The 21,377-nt window shown below is 46.6% G+C and overlaps 1 protein-coding gene across 1 annotated transcript in view; it reads left to right on the plus strand.

The window, feature by feature from the left end:
• The window catches only part of ZNF618 (zinc finger protein 618), a 58,048-nt gene that overhangs the window by 13,231 nt on the left and 23,440 nt on the right, over window positions 1-21,377 (plus strand). Inside the window, exons 2-7 of the mRNA XM_083595273.1 lie at window positions 1,194-1,435; window positions 9,640-9,717; window positions 12,012-12,050; window positions 13,229-13,318; window positions 14,341-14,418; window positions 17,696-17,785. Coding sequence (XP_083451399.1) covers window positions 1,219-1,435; window positions 9,640-9,717; window positions 12,012-12,050; window positions 13,229-13,318; window positions 14,341-14,418; window positions 17,696-17,785 — 592 coding nt within the window. The 5' untranslated portion in view covers window positions 1,194-1,218. The remainder of the gene's footprint in view (window positions 1-1,193; window positions 1,436-9,639; window positions 9,718-12,011; window positions 12,051-13,228; window positions 13,319-14,340; window positions 14,419-17,695; window positions 17,786-21,377) is intronic.

Below are 21,377 nucleotides of genomic sequence, written 5' to 3' on the forward strand. Positions count from 1 at the left end.
ACATTCCCAGTCCTGGCCCCACATTCCCAGTTCCCCATTCCCAGTCCTAGCCCCACATTCCCAGCCCCCCATTCCCAGTCTCCCATTCCCAGTTTCCCAGTCCCAGTCTCCCATTAAAAGACCCCCATTCCCAGCCCCACACTCCCAGTCTGGTCTGCCCCTCTTTACCAGTCTCCCATTAAAGACCCACACTCCCATTCCTAGCCCCACATTCCCAGTATCCCAGTCCCATTCTCCCATTAAAGACCCCCATTCCCATTCCCAGCCCCCCATTCCCAGTCTGGTCTGCCCCCATTCCCAGTCCCCCATTAAAAGACCCCCATTCCCAGTCCCAGACTCCCATTCCCAGTTTCCAAGCCCCCCATTCCCAGTTCCCCATTCCCAGTCCTAGCCCCACATTCCCAGTCCCCCATTCCCAGTCCTGGCCCCACATTCCCAGTTCCCCAATCCCAGTCCTAGCCCCACATTCCCAGTCCCCCATTCCCAGTCCTAGCCCCACATTCCCAGTTCCCCATTCCCAGTCCTAGCCCCACATTCCCAGTCCCCCATTCCCAGTCCTGGCCCCCCATTCCCAGTCCTGGCCCCACATTCCCAGTTCCCCATTCCCAGTCCTAGCCCCCCATTCCCAGTCCTGGCCCCACATTCCCAGCCCCCCATTCCCAGTCCTAGCCCCCCATTCCCAGTCCTAGCCCCACATTCCCAGCCCCCCATTCCCAGTCCTGGCCCCACATTCCCAGCCCCCCATTCCCAGTCCTAGCCCCACATTCCCAGCCCCCCATTCCCAGTCTCCCTGCCCCCCATTCCCAGTCCTAGCCCCCCATTCCCAGTCCTAGCCCCCCATTCCCAGTCCTGGCCCCACATTCCCAGTCTCCCGGCCCCCCATTCCCAGTCTGGTCTGCCCCACACTCCCAGTTCCCCAGTCCCACACTTCCTGCCCCCCATTCCCATTCTGGTCTGCCCCACACTCCCAGTCCCCCAGCCCCACACTCCCAGCCCCCCATTCCCAGTCCTAGCCCCCCATTCCCAGTCCTAGCCCCCCATTCCCAGTCCTGGCCCCACATTCCCAGTCTCCCGGCCCCCCATTCCCAGTCTGGTCTGCCCCACACTCCCAGCCCCCCATTCCCAGTCTCCCAGTCCCAGTCTCCCATCAAAAGACCCCCATTCCCAGTCTGACCCCTTTCTCTGCCCCACAGAGACCCGCCCCCCTCGGCCGCCGCCATGCCGGCCTCCGATTCGCCGGCCTCCGACTCGGCCCCGCCCAGCGAGGAGGCCCCGCCCCCGCCTGCCCCCCAAGTGACCGTCAAGACCGAGACCCCCGACGACTTCGCCTGGCCCCACGGCGCCAGCCCCACGGAGCCCCGCAAAGGGGGCCGTGGGGCAGCCCCGGCCGAGATCTGCGTCGTCCTGGGGGGGGTCCGCAGCCAGCAGACCCTGGGTAAGCTAGGTGCGACCCCTATTTTCTGTGCGGCGGGGGCGCTTGGGGGGCAGGGGAAGGGGGGCGAAGCTTTGGGGGTCGGGGACCCCTTTGTTGGGGGTCAGGGGACCCATTTGTTGGGGTCCCTTTCAGTTTGGGGTCCGGGAAAGTGGGGGGGTTCTTCTGGTTGGGGGTCAGGGGACCCCTTGGTTGGGGGTCGCTGGTCCCTTTCAGTTTGGGGTCCAGGAAAGTGGGGGGATTCTTCTGGTTGGGGGTCAGGGGACCCCTTGGTTGGGGGTCACTGGTCCCTTTCAGTTTGGGGTCCAGGAAAGGGGGGATTTTTCTGGTTGGGGGTCAGGGGACCCCTTTGTTGGGGGTCACTGGGCCCTTTCAGTTGGGACCCTTTTCTTGGGGGTCAGGGACCCTTTTAGTTAGGGGTCGGGGACCCCTTTCATTGGGGGTCAGGGGGCTCTTTAGTTGTGGGTCAGGGGGACCCTTTCAGTTAGGGGTCAGGGAAACTAGCTCAGGAAGCTAGGTGGGTGGCGCGACCCCTATTTTCTGTGGGGTGGAGGCAGTTGGGGGTCAGGGAAACGTTGGCTTAGGGGTCAGGGGACCCTTTTGTTGTGGGTCAGGGGAGCCTTTTGGTGGGCGGGTGGCGTGACCCCTTTTTTCTGTGGGGCAGAGCTGGTTGGGGGTCAGGGAAACGTTGGGTTGGGGGTCAGGGAAACTGGGGGACCCTTTTCTTTGGGGGTCGTGGGACCCTTTAGTTGGGGGTCAGGGGGACCCCTTTGTTGGGGGTCACTGGACCCTTTCAGTTTGGGGTCCAGGAAAGTGGGGGGATTCTTCTGGTTGGGGGTCAGGGGACCCCTTTGTTGGGGGTCGCTGGACCCTTTCAGTTGGGACCCTTTCCTTGGGGGTCAGGGACCCTTTTAGTTAGGGGTCAGGGACCCCTTTCGTTGGGGGTCAGGGGACCTCTTTGTTGGGGGTCGGGGGCCCTTTTGGTTAGGGGTCAGGGAAACTAGCTCAGGAAGCTAGGTGGGAGGCGCGACCCCTATTTTCTGTGGGGTGGAGGCAGTTGGGGGGCGGGGAAACGTTGGCTTAGGGGTCAGGGGGACACTTTGGGGTCAGGGGACCCTTTGGGTTTGGGGTCAGGGGAGCCTTTTGGTGGGTGGGGGGCGTGACCCCTATTTTCTGTGGGGCAGGGTTGGTTGGGGGGCAGGGAAAGTCAGGGGAGCCTTTTGTTGGGGGTCGGGGGCCCTTTTGTTGTGGGTCAGGGGAGCCTTTTGGTGGGCGGGTGGCGTGACCCCTTTTTTCTGTGGGGCAGAGCTGGTTGGGGGTCAGGGAAACGTTGGGTTGGGGGTCAGGGAAACTGGGGGACCCTTTTCTTTGGGGGTCGTGGGACCCTTTAGTTGGGGGTCAGGGGGACCCCTTTGTTGGGGGTCACTGGTCCCTTTCAGTTTGGGGTCCGGGAAAGTGGGGGGATTCTTCTGGTTGGGGGTCAGGGGACCCCTTGGTTGGGGGTCGCTGGACCCTTTCAGTTGGGACCCATTTGTTGGGGGTCAGGGACCTTTTTAGTTAGGGGTCAGGGAAACTAGCTCAGTAAGCTAGGTGGGGGGCGCGACCCCTATTTTCTGTGGGGTGGAGGCTGCTGGGGGTCAGGGAAACGTTGGCTTAGGGGTCAGGGGGACCCTTTGGGGTCAGGGGACCCTTTGGGTTTGGGGTCAGGGGAGCCTTTTGGTGGGTGGGTGGCGTGACCCCTTTTTTCTGTGGGGCAGAGCTGGTTGGGGGTCAGGGAAACGTTGGGTTGGGGGTCAGGGAAACTGGGGGACCCTTTTCTTTGGGGGTCAGGGGATCCCTTTGTTGGGTGGGTGGCGTGACCCCTATTTTCTGTGGGCTGGAGGCGGTTGGGGGGCGGCGAAATGTTTGGTTAGGGGTCAGGGGCCCTTTTGTTGGGGGTCAGGGGCCCTTTTGGTTATGGGTCTCACAAGGGACCCTTTCAGTTAGGGGTCAGGGGACCCTTTTGTTGGGGGTCGGGGGCCTTTTTGGTTAGGGGTCAGGGAAACTAGCTCAGTAAGCTAGGTGGGTGGCGCGACCCCTATTTTCTGTGGGGTGGAGGCAGTTGGGGGTCAGGGAAACGTTGGCTTAGGGGTCAGGGGGACCCTTTGGGTTTGGGGTCAGGGGAGCCTTTTGGTGGGTGGCTGGCGTGACCCCTATTTTCTGTGGGGCAGAGCTGGTTGGGGGTCAGGGAAACGTTGGGTTGGGGGTCAGGGGAGCCTTTTGTTGGGGGTCGTTGGCTCTTTGGGTTTGGGGTCAGGGAAACTGGGGGACCCTTTTCTTTGGGGGTCAGGGGACCCTTTAGTTGGGGGTCAGGGAACCCTTTTGTTGGGGATCCCTTTGTTGGGTGGGTGGCGTGACCCCTATTTTCTGTGGGGCGGAGGCGGTTGGGGGGCGGGGAAATGTTTGGTTAGGGGGCCTTTTGGTTTGGGGTCAGGGGTCCTTTTGGTTAGGGGTCTCACAAGGGACCCTTTCAGTTAGGGGTCAGGGGGCCCTTTAGTTGGGGGTCAGGGGTCCTTTTGGTTAGGGGTCGCAAGAGGGACCCTTTGGGGTCTGGGCCCTTTTAGTTTGGGGTCAGGGGACCCTTTTGTTGGGGGTCAGGGGCCCTTTTGGTTATGGGTCTCACAAGGGACCCTTTCAGTTAGGGGTCAGGGGGCCCTTTAGTTGGGGGTCAGGGGATCCTTTCGTTGGGGGTCAGGGGCCCCTTTAGTTGGGGGTCTGGCTTCTGGTTTGAATCCGGTTTGAATCCGGTTCAAGTCTGGGGTTCCGGGTTCAAATCCCCAGTCTGGGGAGGAGGAAACTGGTTTGAATCCGGTTTGAATCCGGTTCAAACCGGACCCACTTTTAGTTGGGGGTCAGGGGACCCTTTTGTTGGGGGTCTGGCTCCTGGTTCCAATCCGGTTTGAATCCGGTTCAAGTCTGGGGTTCCAGGTTCAAATCCCCAGTCTTGGGAGGAGGAAACTGGTTTGAATCCGGTTTGAATCCGGTTCAAACCGGACCCACTTGTAGTTGGGGTCAGGGGACCCTTTTGTTGGGGGTCCGGCTTCTGGTTTGAATCTGGTTCGAATCCGGTTCAAGTCTGGGGTTCCGGGTTTGAATCCCCAATCCTAGGAGGAGGAATCTGGTTCAAATCCGGATTCAAATCCGGTTCAAGTCTGAGTTTCCAGTTCAAATCCCCAATCCTAGGAGGAGGAATCTGGTTCCAATCCGGATTCAAATCGGGTTCAAATCCGGTTCAAGTCTGGGGTTCCGGGTTCAAATCCCCAGTCCTAGGAGGACGAAACTGATTCAAATCCGATTTGAATCCGGTTTGAGTCCGGGTTCAAATCCGGTTCAAGTCTGGGGTTCTGGGTTCAAATCCCCAGTCTTAGGAGGAGGAAACTGATTTGAATCCAGTTTGAATCTGGTTCAAGTCTGGGGCTCCGGGTTCAAATCCCCAGTCCTAGGAGGAGGAAGCTGGTTTGAATCCAGTTTGAATCCCGTTCAGGTCTGGGGCTCTGGGTTCAAATCCTCAGTCCTAGGAGGAGGAAACTGATTTGAATCCAGTTTGTATCCGGTTCAAGTCTGGGGCTCCGGGTTCAAATCCCCAGCCTTAGGAGGAGGAAACTGATTCAAATCCGATTTGAATCCGGTTTGAGTCCGGGTTCAAATTCGGTTCAAGTCTGGGGTTCCGGGTTCAAATCCCCAGTCCTAGGAGGAGGAAACTGATTTGAATCCAGTTTGAATCCGGTTCAAGTCTGGGGGTCCGGGTTCAAATCCCCATTCCTAGGAGGAGGAAACTGATTCAATCCGGGTTCAAATCTCCAGTCTTAGGAGGAGGAAACTGGTTTGAATCCAGTTTGAATCCGGTTCAAGTCTGGGGTTCCGGGTTCAAATCCCCAGTCTTAGGAGGAGGAAATTGATTGGAATGTGGGTTGAAATCTGGTTTGAGTCCGGGTTCAAATCCCCATCCCTAGGAGGAGGACACTGGTTTGAGTCCGGGGTTCTGGGTTCAAATCCCTGTTCCCAGGAGGAGGACGCTGGTTCGAATCTGGGTTCAAAACCCTGGTTCTAGTAGGAAGACGCTAGTTCGATTCCGGATTTGAATCCGGTTCAAGTCTGGGGTTTTGGGTTCGAATCCCTGATCCCGGGAGGAGGAAACTGATCCGAATCTGGGTTCAAATCCCCAGTCTTAGGAGGAGGAAACTGATTTGAATCGGATTTGAATCCTGTTTGAGTCTGGGTTCAAATCCGGTTCAAGTCTGAGGTTCCGGGTTCAAATCCCCAATCCTAGGAGGAATCTGGTTCGAATCTGGATTCAAATCCGGTTCAAGTCTGAGGTTCCGTGTTCAAATCCCCAATCCTAGGAGGAATCTGGTACGATTCCGGATTCAAATCCGGTTCAAGTCTGAGGTTCCGGGTTCAAATCCCCAATCGTGGAGGAGGAAACTGATTTGAATCCGGTTTGAGACCGGGTTCAAATCCGGATCAAGTCTGAGGTTCCGGGTTCAAATCCCCAATCCTAGGAGGAGGAATCTGGTTCGAATCCGGATTCAAATTGGGTTCAAATCCGGTTCAGGTCTGGGGTTCCGGGTTCAAATCCCCAATCCTAGGAGGAGGAATCTGGTTCGAATCCGGATTCAAATCGGGTTCAAATCCGGTTCAAGTCTGGGCTTCCGGGTTCAAATCCCCAGTCCCAGGAGGAGGAAACTGATTCGAATCCGGGTTCAAATCCCCAGTCTTAGGAGGAGGAAACTGATTTGAATCGGATTTGAATCCGGTTTGAGTCCGGGTTCAAATCCGGTTCAAGTCTGGGGTTCCGGGTTCAAATCCCCAGTCCCAGGAGGAGGAAACTGATTTGAATCCGGGTTCAAATCCCCAGTCTTAGGAGGAGGAAACTGATTTGAATCGGATTTGAATCCGGTTTGAGTCCGGGTTCAAATCCGGTTCAAGTCTGGGGTTCCGGGTTTAAATCCCAGTCCTAGGAGGAGGAAACTGATTCGAATCCGGGTTCAAATCCCCAGTCTTAGGAGGAGGAAACTGATTTGAATCGGATTTGAATCCGGTTTGAGTCCGGGTTCAAATCCGGTTCAAGTGTGGGGTTCCGGGTTCAAATCCCTGATCCCAGGAGGAGGAAACTGATTGGAATCCGGGTTCAAATCCCCAGCCTCAGGAGGAGGAAACTGATTGGAATCCGGTTTGAATCCGGTTTGAGTCCGGGTTCAAATCCGATTCAAGTCTGGGCTTCCGGGTTCAAATCCCCAGTCCTAGGAGGAGGAAACTGGTTTGAATCCAGTTTGAATCCGGTTCAAGTCTGGGGTGCTGGGTTCAAATCCCTGATCCCAGGAGGAGGGAACTGATTTGAATCCGGGTTCAAATCCCCAATTTTAGGAGGAGGAAACTTGAGTTGAATCCGGTTTGAATCCAGTTTGAGTCCGGGTTCAAATCCCCATCCCTAGGAGGAGGACCCTGGTTCGAATCCGGGTTCAAATCCCAAGTCTTAGGAGAAGGAAACTGATTTGAATCCAGTTTGAATCAGGTTCAAGTCTGGGGCTCCGGGTTCAAATCCCTGATCCCAGGAGGAGGAAACTGATTCGAATCCGGGTTCAAATCCCCAGTCTTAGGAGGAGGAAACTGATTCGAATCGGATTTGAATCTGGTTTGAGTCTGGGTTCAAATCCGGTTCAAGTCTGGGGTTCCGGGTTCAAATCCCCAGTCTTAGGAGGAGGAAACTGGTTTGAATCCAGTTCAAATCCGGTTCAAGTCTGGGGTTCCGGGTTCAAATCCCCAGTCTTAGGAGGAGGAAACTGGTTTGAATCTGGTTCGAATCCGGTTCAAGTCTGGGGTTCCGGGTTCAAATCCCCAATCCTAGGAGGAGGAATCTGGTTTGAATCCGGATTCAAATCGGGTTCAAATCCGGTTCAAGTCTGGGGTTCCGGGTTCAAATCCCCAGTCCTAGGAGGAGGAAACTGATTTGAATCCAGTTTGAATCCGGTTCAAGTCTGGGCCTCCGGGTTCAAATCCCCAGTCCTAGGAGGAGGAAACCGATTTGAATCGGATTTGAATCCGGTTTGAGTCCGGGTTCAAATCCGGTTGAAGTCTGGGGTTCCGGGTTCAAATCCCCAGTCTTAGGAGGAGGAATCTGGTTTGAATCCGGGTTCAAATTGGGTTCAAATCCGGTTCAAGTCTGGGGTTCTGTGTTCAAATCCCCAGTCCTAGGAGTAGGAAACTGATTCAAATCCGGTTTGAGTCCGGGTTCAAATCCGGTTCAAGTCTGGGGTTCTGGGTTCAAATCCCCATCCCTAGGAGGAGGAAACTGATTCGAATCCAGGTTCAAATCCCTGATCCCAGGAGGAGGAAACTGATTCAATCCGGGTTCAAATCCCCAGTCTTAGGAGGAGGAAACTGATTCGAATCCAGTTCTGGGTCCGAATCTGGGGTTCTGGGTTCAAATCCCTGATTCCAGGAGGAGGAAACTGATTGGAATCCGGGTTCAAATCCGGTTCAAATCCGGTTCAAATCCGGTTCAAGTCTGAGGTTCCGGGTTCAAATCCCCAATCCTAGGAGGAATCTGGTTCGAATCTGGATCCAAATCCGGTTCAAGTTTGAGGTTCCGGGTTCAAATCTCCAATCCTAGGAGGAGGAAACTGATTTGAATCGGATTTGAATCCAGTTTGAGTCCGGGTTCAAATCCGGTTCAAGTCTGGGGTTCTGGGTTCAAATCCCCAGTCTTAGGAGGAGGCAACTGATTTGAATCGGATTTGAATCTGGTTTGAGTCCGGGTTCAAATCCGGTTCAAGTCTGGGGTTCCGGGTTCAAAGTCCTGATCCCGGGAGGAGGAAACTGATTTGAATCCAGTTTGAATCCGGTTTGAGTCTGCGGTTCTGGAGGAAACTGATTTGAATCCGGGTTCAAATCCCTGATCCCAGGAGGAGGAAACTGATTCGAATCCGGGTTCAAATCCCCAGTCTTAGGAGGAGGAAACTGATTTGAATCCGGGTTCAAATCCCCAATCATAGGAGGAGGAAACTGATTTGAATCCAGTTTGAATCCGGTTCAAGTCTGGGGTTCCGGGTTCAAATCCTGATCCCAGGTGGAGGACACTGGTTTGAATCCGGGTTCAAATCCCCAGTCTTAGGAGGAGGAATCTGGTTCGAATCCGGGTTCAAATCTCCACCCCTAACCGGTTCAAGTCTGGGGTTCCGGGATCAAATCCCCAGTCCTAGGAGGAGGAAACTGATTCAAATCCGATTTGAATCCGGTTTGAGTCTGGGTTCAAATCCGGTTCAAGTCTGGGGTTCCAGGTTCAAATCCCCAGTCCTAGGAGGAGGAAACTGGTTTGAATCCAGTTTGAATCCAGTTCAAGTCTGGGGTTCTGGGTTCAAATCCCTGATCCCAGGAGGAGGAAACTGATCCGAATCCGGGTTCAAATCCCCAGTCCTAGGAGGAGGAAACCGATTTGAATCCGGTTTGAGTCCGGGTTCAAATCCGGTTCAAGTCTGGGGTTCCGGGTTCAAATCCCCAGTCTTAGGAGGAGGAAACTGATTGGAATCCGGGTTCAAATCCGGTTCAAATCCGGTTCAAGTCTGAGGTTCCGGGTTCAAATCCCCAATCCTAGGAGGAGGAATCTGGTTCGAATCCGGAATCAAATCGGGTTCAAATCCGGTTCAAGTCTGGGGTTCCGGGTTCAAATCCCTGATCCCAGGAGGAGGAAACTGATTGGAATCCGGGTTCAAATCCCCCGCCTTAGGAGGAGGAAACTGATTTGAATCCAGTTTGAATCCGGTTCAAGTCTGGGGTTCTGGGTTCAAATCCCTGATCCCAGGAGGAAGAAACTGATTGGAATCCGGGTTCAAATCCGGTTCAAATCCGGTTCAAGTCTGAGGTTCCGGGTTCAAATCCCCAATCCTAGGAGGAGGAATCTGGTTCGAATCCGGATTCAAATCCGGTTCAAGTCTGAGGTTCCGGGTTCAAATCCCCAATCCTAGGAGGAGGAATCTGGTTCGAATCCAGTTTGAATCTGGTTCAAGTCTGGGGTTCCCAGTCCCAGGAGGAGGAAACTGATTGGAATCCGGGTTCAGATCCCCAGCCTTAGGAGGAGGAAACCGATTGGAATCCGGTTTGAAACCGGTTTGAATCCGGTGTGAAACCGGTTTGAATCCGGTTTGAGTCCCGCTCCGCTTCCCTTCCAGGCTCCTACGAGTGCGGGATCTGCGGCAAGAAGTACAAGTACTACAACTGCTTCCAGACCCACGTCCGGGCGCACCGAGGTAACGGGTTCGAGTCCCGGGTTCGAGAATTGATTCGCTCCCGAATTGGTTTCTTCTTCGGCTCTTCGTTTCCGTCGCGTCTCGTTTTCTTATTTCTGACCGTCAGGATTAATTAATCGTTCGTTGATCCTGAGTCGATTAATTCCGCGGCTTATTAATCGATTAATAGATTTTTAATACATGTATTACGATATATTACTATTAATATATCAAATTAATATATATATATATATTATATTAATATATCAAATATATATTAATTATATATATATAATATATATATATATATATATATTTATATATTAATATCTATATTATTATATATAATTAATAGATTTTTAATACACGTATTATGATCGCTGCTTTGATATATTATTATTAATATATCAAATTAATATATATATATATATATGTATATAATATATTAATATATCAAATATATATTAATATCTATATTATTATATATAATTAATAGATTTTTAATACATGTATTATGATCGCTGCTTTGATATATTATTATTAATGTATCAAATTAATATATATATATATATATATCAAATATATATTAATATCTATATTATTATATATAATTAATAGATTTTTAATACATGTATTACGATCGCTGCTTTGATATATTATTATTAATATATCAAATTAATATATATATATATTATATTAATATATCAAATATCTATTAATATCTATATTATTATATATAATTAGTAGATTTTTAATACAGGTATTATGATCGCTGCTTAATTATTGTTGTTTACCCATTCTTATTATTATATTATATTTATATATGATATTATATTCTATATATTATTTTATATATAATATAATATATTTTATATATTATATTATATATATTATATTATATATATAATATATATATAATATAATATATAAAATAGATATATAATATATATAATTAATAGATTTTTAATACATGTATTATTGTCATACATGTATGACAATAAAGATATTATTATTATTATTATTATTATTATTATTATTATTATTATTATTATTATTATTATCGCTGCTTAATTATTGCTGTTATCCCTATTTACCCATTCTTTGATATATTATTATTATTTTATATATATATATATATATATATATATATATATATATATATATATAGTAATATAAATAATATATATATATATATATGTATATTATGTAATATAAATATAATGTATATAATAATATATATTATATATTATAAAAATACGTATTATATAATATATATATATTATATATTATATTCTATATAATATATTATATATTATATTATTAATAATATATGATTATCAATTGATGATGATGATGATTATTATTAATGATTTCCATTCCTTCCCGATCTGCTGTTCTCATTATAATTTCTTTTTAAAATTTATTATTATGATTATTATTAATTTGTTGTTATTATTATTGATTTCTTCTTCTTCTTCTTAATTATTATTATTATTATTATTGATTTCCATTCCTTCCCGACTATTACGGACGATCTGCTGTTCTTATTCCCGCTCGTTTTATAATTCGTTATTATTATTATTATTATTATTATTATTTATTAATTATTATTATTATTACTATTATTATTAATTATTTCGTTCCTTCCCATCTATTACGGACGATCTGCTGTTCTTATTCCCGCTCCTTACAATTCGTTTTTAGAATTTATTATTATTTGTTTTTAAAACTTCTTCTTCTTATTATTATTAATTATTATTAATTATTATTATTATTATTATTAATTTCCCTTTCTCCTCCGGCGAAGAGGGTGCCTTTTCCTATTTTAATCTCGTTTCTAAGTTGTATTCATTCAGCTGGAGTGAAGATTCAAATATGTATTCAAATAAATATTATTATTATGTATTTATTTTATATTATTATTATTATTACTATTATTATTATTATTATTATTATTATTATTATTATTATCTCCCTTTCTCCTCCGGCGAAGAGGGTGCCTTTTTTCCTATTTTAATCTCCTTTTTAAGTTGTGTTCATTCAGCTGGAGTAAAGATTCAAATCAGTATTCAAATAAATATTATTATTATGTATTTATTTTATTATATTATTATTATTATTATTATTATTATTATTATTATTATTATTTCCCGTTCTCCTCCGGCGAAGAGGGTGCCTTTTCCTACTTTAATCTCCTTTTTAAGTTGTATTCATTCAGCTGGAGTAAAGATTCAAATAAGTATTCAAATAAATATTATTATTATTAATTATTATTATTAATTATTATTATTATTAATTATTATTATTATTCCTAGACACGGAAGTGGCGTCGGGCGAAGGAGCTTCCCAAGGCAGTAAGTATTGACCCTGAGGGTCATCCAGACTGACCCCAAATCTATTATTATTATTATTATTATTATTATTATTAATCATTATTATTATTAGTAGTAGCGTTATAGCTTATAATTAATAGTTTAATAATTTAATAGCATATTAAATATTATTAATGTTAATAATAGTTACCTAGTAATTATTATTAGTAGTATTTATCCATATTATCATTTATTACTAATATAGTGTTTATGGTTAATAATAATAGTAATTATTATTATTATTATTATTATTATTATTATTATTATTATTCTTACCGGATCTCTTTTGAGGGGGGATCTCCTGGGAATCCGCCGGATCTCTCTCTTTCCAGATGGGCAGCATATTAAATATTATTAATATTAGTAATAGTTATAGTAATTATTATTAATAATATTTATCAATATTATCATTTATTACTAATATAGTTTTTATGGTTATTAATAATAATAATAGCAATTATTAAATATTATTAATTATTAAATATTATTAATATTAATCATAGTTATAGTAATTATTATTAATAGTATTTAGTATTATTACTACCGGATCTCTTTTGAGGGGGGATCTCCTGGGAATCCACCAGATCTCTCTCTTTCCAAATGGGCAGCATATTAAATATTATTAATATGAATCATAGTTATAGTAATTATTATTAATAGTATTTGGTATTCTTATTACCGGATCTCTTTTGTGGGGGGATCTCCTGGGAATCCGCCGGATCTCTCTCTTTCCAGATGGGCAGCATATTAAATATTATTAATATTAATAATAGTTACAGTAATTATTATAAATAGTATTTAGTAATATTACTACCGGATCTATTTTGAGGGGTGGATCTCCTGGGAATCCGCCGGATCTCTTTCTTTCCAGATGGGCAGCATATTAAATATTATTAATATTAATTATAGTTATAGCAATTATTATTAATAGTATTTAGTATTCTTATTACCGGATCTCTTTTGGGGGGGATCTCCTGGGAATCCGCCGAATCTCTCTCTTTCCAGATGGGCAGCATATTAAATATTATTAATATTAATCATAGTTATAGTTATTATTATTAATAGTATTTAGTATTATTATGATTACCGGATCTCTTTTGAGGGGGGGGGATCTCCTGGGAATCCGCCGAATCTCTCTCTTTCTCCCCTGATCCCGCCAGACAACTTCCGCTACACCTGCGACATTTGCGGGAAGAAGTACAAATACTACAGTTGCTTCCAGGAGCACCGCGATCTCCACGCGGTCGACGGTGAGTAGATCGCCAGGGATCCACCGGATCCCGGATCCCCGCTCCGGATCCCCCGACGTTTCCCCGGAACGGCAGAAGCGATCCCAGAAAATGCTTAATGTTATAATTAGTACTATTAATTAGTCATATTATAATTAGTAATGGTAATATTTATTTTTATTATTATTATTATTATTATTATTATTGCTAGTGTTTATTATTATTATTATTATTATTATTATTATTATTAATCGATCCCATTCTGCAATCCATTCTGACATTTCCCGGAATGATAGAAGCGATCCCAGAAAATTGGCCGGGAGGATCTGTGTGGATGGTCCGGGATCCGTAACGCCAGGGGGATCCAGGCGGAAGGGCTGGGATCCGTTCGAACGGGTCGGGGTCCAGAATGCCGGATCTGCGCGCACGGGCCAGGATCCGTTGGAACGGGTTGGGATCTGGAATGCTGGGAGGATCCGGAGCAGCCGGGCTGGGATCCGGAATGCTGGGAGGATCCAGGAGGACGGGCTGGGATCTGTTTGAACGGGTTGGGATCCAGAACGCCGGGAGGATCCGGGCGGGCGGCCTGGGATCCAGAACGCTGGGAAGATCCAGGCAAACGCTGGGAGGATCCGGGCGGATGGGATGGGATCCGGAACGCCGGGAGGATCCGTGTCAATGGTCCGGGATCTGGAACACTGGGAGGATCCAGGCGGACGGGCCAGGATCCAGAAAGCTGGGAGGATCCGGGCGGGCGGGCCGGGATCTGTTCGAACGGGTCTGGATCCAGAACATTGGGAGAATCCGTTTGAATGGGTCGGGATCTGGGACGCCGGGAGGATCCATGCACACAGGCCAGGATCCGTTCAAACGGGTTGGGATCCGGAACGCCAGGGAAGATCTGTGCGGGAGGATCCATGCACACGGGCCAGGATCCGTTCGAACGGGTCGGGATCCGGAACGGGGGGGTGGAGTAGAACGGCGTTCCGGAGATCTGGGGATCCCAGAGATCCGGAACGTCACTCCCTGCTCTTCTCTTCCAGATCCCTATGACCAGGCCATGGTCGCCAAAGACGAGGTGAAGGAAGAGGATCCGGAACCGTTCCAGAAGATCGGTCCAAGTACGAGGTTCCGGGGATCCGGCTTGAGTGATCCGCTGGGTTTCCGCCCTGGTCAGGGCAGGGGATTCTCTCCGGACAGATCCTGTTCGGAAGCCAAGATCCGGGATCCGGGAGGGATCCGGGATCCGGGAGGGATCCGGGATCTGGCGGGGTTGTGGGAAAGGAGGGGATAGAGATCCTTCGATGTTGTTTTTGTAATCGACTGAGAAAATGTTCTGGGAAAAGAGAGAAAAGGGAAGTAATAATAATAATGATAATAATAATGATAATAATAATGATAATAATAATAATAATAATAATAATAATAATAATAATAATAATAATTTATTATTATTAATAATAATAATAATAATAACAACAACAATAATAATATAAAATAATAATAATAGAGAGAAAAGGGAAATAATAATAATAATATATTAAATATGTAACATTGTATGTTAAATATAATAATAGTAGATCATAATAATACATAGATATTAAATATAATAATAGAAAATAATAGATATTAAACATCATAATAATACTAGATAGTAATAATAGATTTTAAATGGAATAATAGATATTAAATAGAATAGGTATCAATAAGAATTGATATTGAACCTGATAATAGATCATAATCGATTAAAATAAAATAATCGTTAAAAATAAAAATATAATAATCGTTAAAAATAAAAGATATTCATAATAGATAATCAATATAATAGATAATAGATGTTAAAAATAATAGATAATAATAATTGATATTCTAGATAATACTAGATAATAATAGATGTTAAAAATAATACTAAACATTGATATGAATAGCAATAATAATAGATATTAATAATATTAGAAATTAATAATGATGTTAATAATAATAGAGATAATAATAATTAATAATAACGATGTTAATAGAGATTAATAACAGTTAATATTCTAATTATTCTAATTGGAATTCTAATATTCTAATTAGAATTATATTCTAATTAATAACCATTGGTCTTATTGTTAATTGATGTTTTAATAATGAGAACCGATAACAATAATTAATAGTGATATTAATAGCCAACGAGACGAGATCCCGAGAATCCGGGTGCGAATCCCGAACGAGATCCCGGGAATCCAGGTTCGAATTTGAGACAAGATCCCCACAAATCTGGGTTCAAATCAGTCAAGAGACCCCGGGAATCCGGATTCGAATCCGGATTCGAATCTGGTCAAAGACCCAGTTCATCCCAGTTTGATCCAGTTCAAAGCTGGGAAGGGATTCGGGTTCGGGTGGATCCCTGGGGGTCTGACTGGATCTCCTTTGGGGCTCCAGGTTTGAATCCAGAGCCAAAGCCTGAGAATCCAGGTTCAAATTGGGTGCCAAACCCCATGAATCCGGGTTTGAATCGGAGAAAAGAGATCCGGTTTGAAGCCAGAAAGGGACTCGGGTTCAGGGATCCCTGGGATTCGAATCTGGTTTGGAAACCGGGGCGAAAGCCCTGGAATCCGGGTTCGAATCTGGTGCAAAACACTGGGAATCTGGGTTTGAATCTGGTGCCAGACCCCGAGAATCCGGGTTCGAATCTGGTGCAAATCCCCATAAATCCAGGTTCAAATCCAGATCAAGACCCCAAGAATCCGGTTTCAAATCTGGTTTAAGACCCCAGGAATCCAGGTTCAAATCCAGTGCAAGACCACAAGAATCCGGATTCGAATCTAGTGCAAAACCCCAAGAATCCAGGTTCGAATCTGCTCCAAAACCCCAGGAATTTGGCTTCGAATCTGGTCCAAGACCCCAAGAATCTGGGTTTGAATCCGGTGCAAGACCCCAAGAATACTGGTTTGAACCCAGAACGAGACCCCATCAATCCGGGTTCAAATCCAGAACAAGACCCCAAGAATCCGGTTTCAAATCTGGTTTAAGACCCCATAAATCCGGGTTCAAATCCAGAACAAGACCCCAAGAATCCGGTTTCAAATCTGGTTTAAGACCCCAAAAATCCAGGTTCGCATCTGGTGCAAAACCCCAAGAATCCGGGTTCAAATCTGCTCCAAAACCCCAGGAATTCGGGTTCGAATCTGGTCCAAGACCCCGGGAATCCGGGTTCGAATCTGTCAAAGATACCCCAAGAATCCAGGTTCAAATCCAGAACGAAAGCCTGATAATCCGGGTTCAAATCTGGTGCAAAACCCCAAGAATCCAGGTTCGCATCTGGTGCAAAACCCCAAGAATCCGGGTTCAAATCCAGAACGAAGGCCTGATAATCCGGGTTCAAATCTGGTGCAAAACCCCAAGAATCCGGGTTCAAATCTAGTGCAAAACCCCGGGAGTCCGGGTTCGAATCTGTCAAAGATACCCCAACAATCCAGGTTCAAATCCAGGACAAAAGCCTGATAATCCGGATTCAAATCTGGTGCAAAACCCCAAGAATCCAGGTTCGCATCTGGTGCAAAACCCCAAGAATCCGGGTTCAAATCCAGAACGAAAGCCTGATAATCCGGGTTCAAATCTGGTGCAAAACCCCAAGAATCCGGGTTCAAATCAGCTCCAAAACCCCGGGAATCCGGGTTCGAATCTAGTGCAAAACCCCGGGAATCCGGGTTTGAATCTAGGGCAAAACCCCGGGAATCCGGGTTCGAATCTAGTGCAAAACCCCAAGAATCCAGATTCGAATCTAGTGCAAAAGTCCAAGAATCCGGGTTCGAATCTAGTGCAAAACCCCGGGAATCCGGGTTCGAATGTGTCAAAGATACCCCAAGAATCCAGGTTCAAATCCAGAACGAAAGCCTGATAATCCGGCTTCAAATCGGGTGCAAAACCCCGGGAATCCGGGTTCGAATCTAGTGCAAAACCCCGGGAATCCGGGTTCGAATCTAGTGCAAAACCCCAAGAATCCGGGTTCAAATCTAGTGCAAAACTCCGGGAATCCGGGTTCGAATCTAGTGCAAAACCCCAAGAATCCGGGTTCGAATCTAGTGCAAAATCCCGGGAATCCGGGTTCGAATCTGTCAAGATACCCCAAGAATCCAGGTTCAAATCCAGAACGAAAGCCTGATAATCCGGCTTCAAATCGGGTGCAAAACCCCAAGAATCCGGATTCAAATCTTGTGTAAAACCCCAGGAATCCGGGTTCGAATCTGTCAAGATACCCCAAGAATCCGGGTTCGAATCCAGCACGAAAGCCTGATAATCCGGGTTCAAATTCGGCGCAAAACCCCAAGAATCCGGGTTCAAATTGGTGAAAAGAGACCCCGTTCGTCCCAGTTTGATCCAGTTTAGATCCTTACTCCTCTTTTCTCCCCACAGAAACCGGCAGCTACACATGCGAATTCTGCGGCAAGCAATACAAGTATTACACTCCTTACCAGGAACACGTCGCTCTTCACGCGCCAATCAGTGAGTAGATGTGGATTCGCACCCGGGGCCGGCGGGCGGGATTTCCCTCAGGGATCGGGGTTCGAATCCGGTTCAATCTGGGTTCGAATCTGAGAAGATACCCCAAGAATCGGGGTTCGAATCCAGTTCAATCTGGGTTCAAATCTGAGAAGAGACCCCAGGAATCCGGGTTCAAATCCAGATTGAGACCCAATGAATCCAGTTTCGAATCTGGGAACAGACCCCAAGAATCGGGGTTCGAATCTGGTTCAATCTGGGGAGAGACCCCAAGAATCGGGGTTTGAATCCGGTTCAATCTGGGTTCGAATCTGGGGAGAGATCCCAAGAATCGGGGTTTGAATCCGGTTCAATCTGGGTTCGAATCTGAGAAGAGATCCCAAGAATCGGGGTTCGAATCCGGTTCAATCTGGGTTCGAATCTGGGGAGAGACCCCAGGAATCCAGGTTCGAATCCAGATTGAGACCCAATGAATCCGGGTTCAAATCCAGATTGAGACCCAATGAATCCGGGTTCAAATCTGAGAAGAGACCCCAAGAATCGGGGTTCGAATCCAGTTCAATCTGGGTTCGAATCTGGGGAGAGACCCCAGGAATCCAGGTTCGAATCCAGATTGAGACCCAATGAATCCGGGTTCAAATCCAGATTGAGACCCAATGAATCCGGGTTCGAATCTGGGAACAGACCCCAAGAATCGGGGTTCGAATCCGGTTCCAATCTGGGGAGAGACCCCAAGAATCGGGGTTCGAATCCGGTTCAATCTGGGTTCGAATCTGAGAAGAGACTCCAAGAATCGGGGTTTGAATCCGGTTCAAATCTGGGGAGAGACCCCAAGAATCGGGGTTCGAATCCGGTTCAATCTGGGTTCGAATCTGGGAAGAGATCCCAAGAATCGGGGTTTGAATCCGGTTCAATCTGGGTTCGAATCTGGGAAGAGATCCCAAGAATCGGGGTTTGAATCCGGTTCAATCTGGGTTCGAATCTGAGAAGAGATCCCAAGAATCGGGGTTCGAATCCGATTCAATCTGGGTTCGAATCTGGGGAGAGACCCCAAGAATCGGGGTTTGAATCCGGTTCAAATCTGGGAAGAGACCCCAAGAATCGGGGTTCGAATCCGGTTCAATCTGGGTTTGAATCTGAGAAGAGACCCCAAGAATCGGGGTTCGAATCCAGATTGAGACCCAATGAATCCGGGTTCAAATCCAGATTGAGACCCAATGAATCCGGGTTTGAATCTGAGAACAGACCCCAAGAATTGGGGTTCGAATCCGGTTCAATCTGGGTTCGAATCTGAGAAGAGACTCCAAGAATCGGGGTTTGAATCCGGTTCAAATCTGGGGAGAGACCCCAAGAATCGGAGTTTGAATCCGGTTCAATCTGGGTTCGAATCTGGGGAGAGACCCCAAGAATCGGGGTTTGAATCCGGTTCAATCTGGGTTCGAATCTGAGAAGAGACCCCAAGAATCGGGGTTCGAATCCGGTTCAATCTGGGTTCGAATCTGGGAAGAGATCCCAAGAATCGGGGTTCGAATCCGATTCAATCTGGGTTCGAATCTGGGGAGAGACCCACAGAATCCAGGTTCAAATCCAGATTGAGACCCAATGAATCGGGGTTCAAATCCAGATTGAGACCCAATGAATCCGGTTTTGAATCTGAGAAGAGACCCCAAGAATCGTGGTTCGAATCCGGTTCAATCGGGGTTCGAATCTGAGGAGAGACCCCAAGAATCGGGGTTCGAATCCGGTTCAATCTGGGTTCGAATCTGGGGAGAGACCCCAAGAATCGGGGTTCAAATCAGGTTCAATCTGGGTTTGAATCTGGGGAGAGACCCCATGAATCGGGGTTCGAATCCAGATTGAGACCCAATGAATCCGGGTTCAAATCCAGATTGAGAGCCAATGAATCCGGGTTCGAATCTGGGAACAGACCCCAAGAATCGGGGTTCGAATCCGGTTCAATCTGGGTTCGAATCTGAGAAGAGACCCCAAGAATTGGGGTTTGAATCCGGTTCAATCTGGGTTCGATTCTGAGAAGAGACCCCAAGAATCGGGGTTCGAATCCAGATTGAGACTCAATGAATCCGGGTTCAAATCCAGATTGAGACCCAATGAATCCGGGTTTGAATCTGGGCACAGACCCCAAGAATCGGGGTTCGAATCCGGTTCAATCTGGGTTCGAATCTGAGAAGAGACCCCAAGAATCGGGGTTCGAATCCGGTTCAATCTGGGTTCGAATCTGAGAAGAGACCCCAAGAATCGGGGTTCAAATCAGGTTCAATCTGGGTTTGAATCTGAGAAGAGACCCCAAGAATCGGGGTTTGAATCCAGATTGAGACCCAATGAATCGGGGTTCAAATCCAGATTGAGACCCAATGAATCCGGTTTTGAATCTGAGAAGAGACCCCAAGAATCGGGGTTCGAATCCGGTTCAATCTGGGTTCGAATCTGAGAAGAGACCCCAAGAATCGGGGTTCAAATCCGGTTCAATCTGGGTTCAAATCTGGGGAGAGACTCCAAGAATCGGGGTTCGAATCAGGTTCAATCTGGGTTCAAATCTGGGGAGAAACCCCAAGAATCGGGGTTCGAATCCGGTTCAATCTGGGTTCGAATCTGGGGAGAGACCCCAGCAATCCAGGTTCAAATCCAGATTGAGACCCAATGAATCCGGGTTCAAATCCAGATTGAGACCCAATGAATCCGGGTTCAAATCCAGATTGAGACCCAATGAATCCGGGTTCGAATCTGGGAACAGACCCCAAGAATCAGGGTTCGAATCCGGTTCAATCTGGGTTCAAATCGGAGAAGAGACCCCAAGAATCGGGGTTCGAATCCGGTTCAATCTGGGTTCGAATCTGGGGAGAGACCCCAGGAATCCAGGTTCAAATCCAGATTGAGACCCAATGAATCCGGGTTCAAGTACACAAGCTGCAAAGGAATTCCTGAGCTACAGTGATCAAGGAATAATTGAGGAACAAGAACAATACAAGGGAACTCCTTCCACCAGGTGTGAAGAGAGACTGGGGATTTGGGAGGTTGCCAGGGTAACTGCTCTGATGGAGAACAAGGGGTTTCTGGGAAGAAGAGGGGTTCGAATCCGGTTCAATCTTGGTTCGAATCTGAGAAGAGACCCCAAGAATCGGGGTTTGAATCCAGATTGAGACCCAATGAATCCGGGTTCAAATCCAGATTGAGACCCAATCAATCCGGGTTCGAATCTGGGAACAGACCCCAAGAATCGGGGTTCGAATCCGGTTCAATCTGGGTTCAAATCTGAGAAGAGACCCCAGGAATCCAGGTTCAAATCCAGATTGAGACCCAATGAATCCGGGTTCAAATCCAGATTGAGACCCAATGAATCCGGGTTCAAATCCAGATTGAGACCCAATGAATCCGGGTTCGAATCTGGGAACAGACCCCAAGAATCGGGGTTCGAATCCGGTTCAATCTGGGTTCAAATCTGGGGAGAGACCCCAAGAATCGGGGTTTGAATCCAGATTGAGACCCAATGAATCCGGGTTCAAATCCAGATTGAGACCCAATGAATCCGGGTTCAAATCCAGATTGAGACCCAATGAATCCGGGTTCAAATCTGGCA

The sequence above is a fragment of the Podarcis filfolensis genome, assembly GCF_964270895.1.
Source record: "Podarcis filfolensis genome assembly, chromosome: Z".
Lineage (NCBI taxonomy): Eukaryota > Metazoa > Chordata > Lepidosauria > Squamata > Lacertidae > Podarcis > Podarcis filfolensis.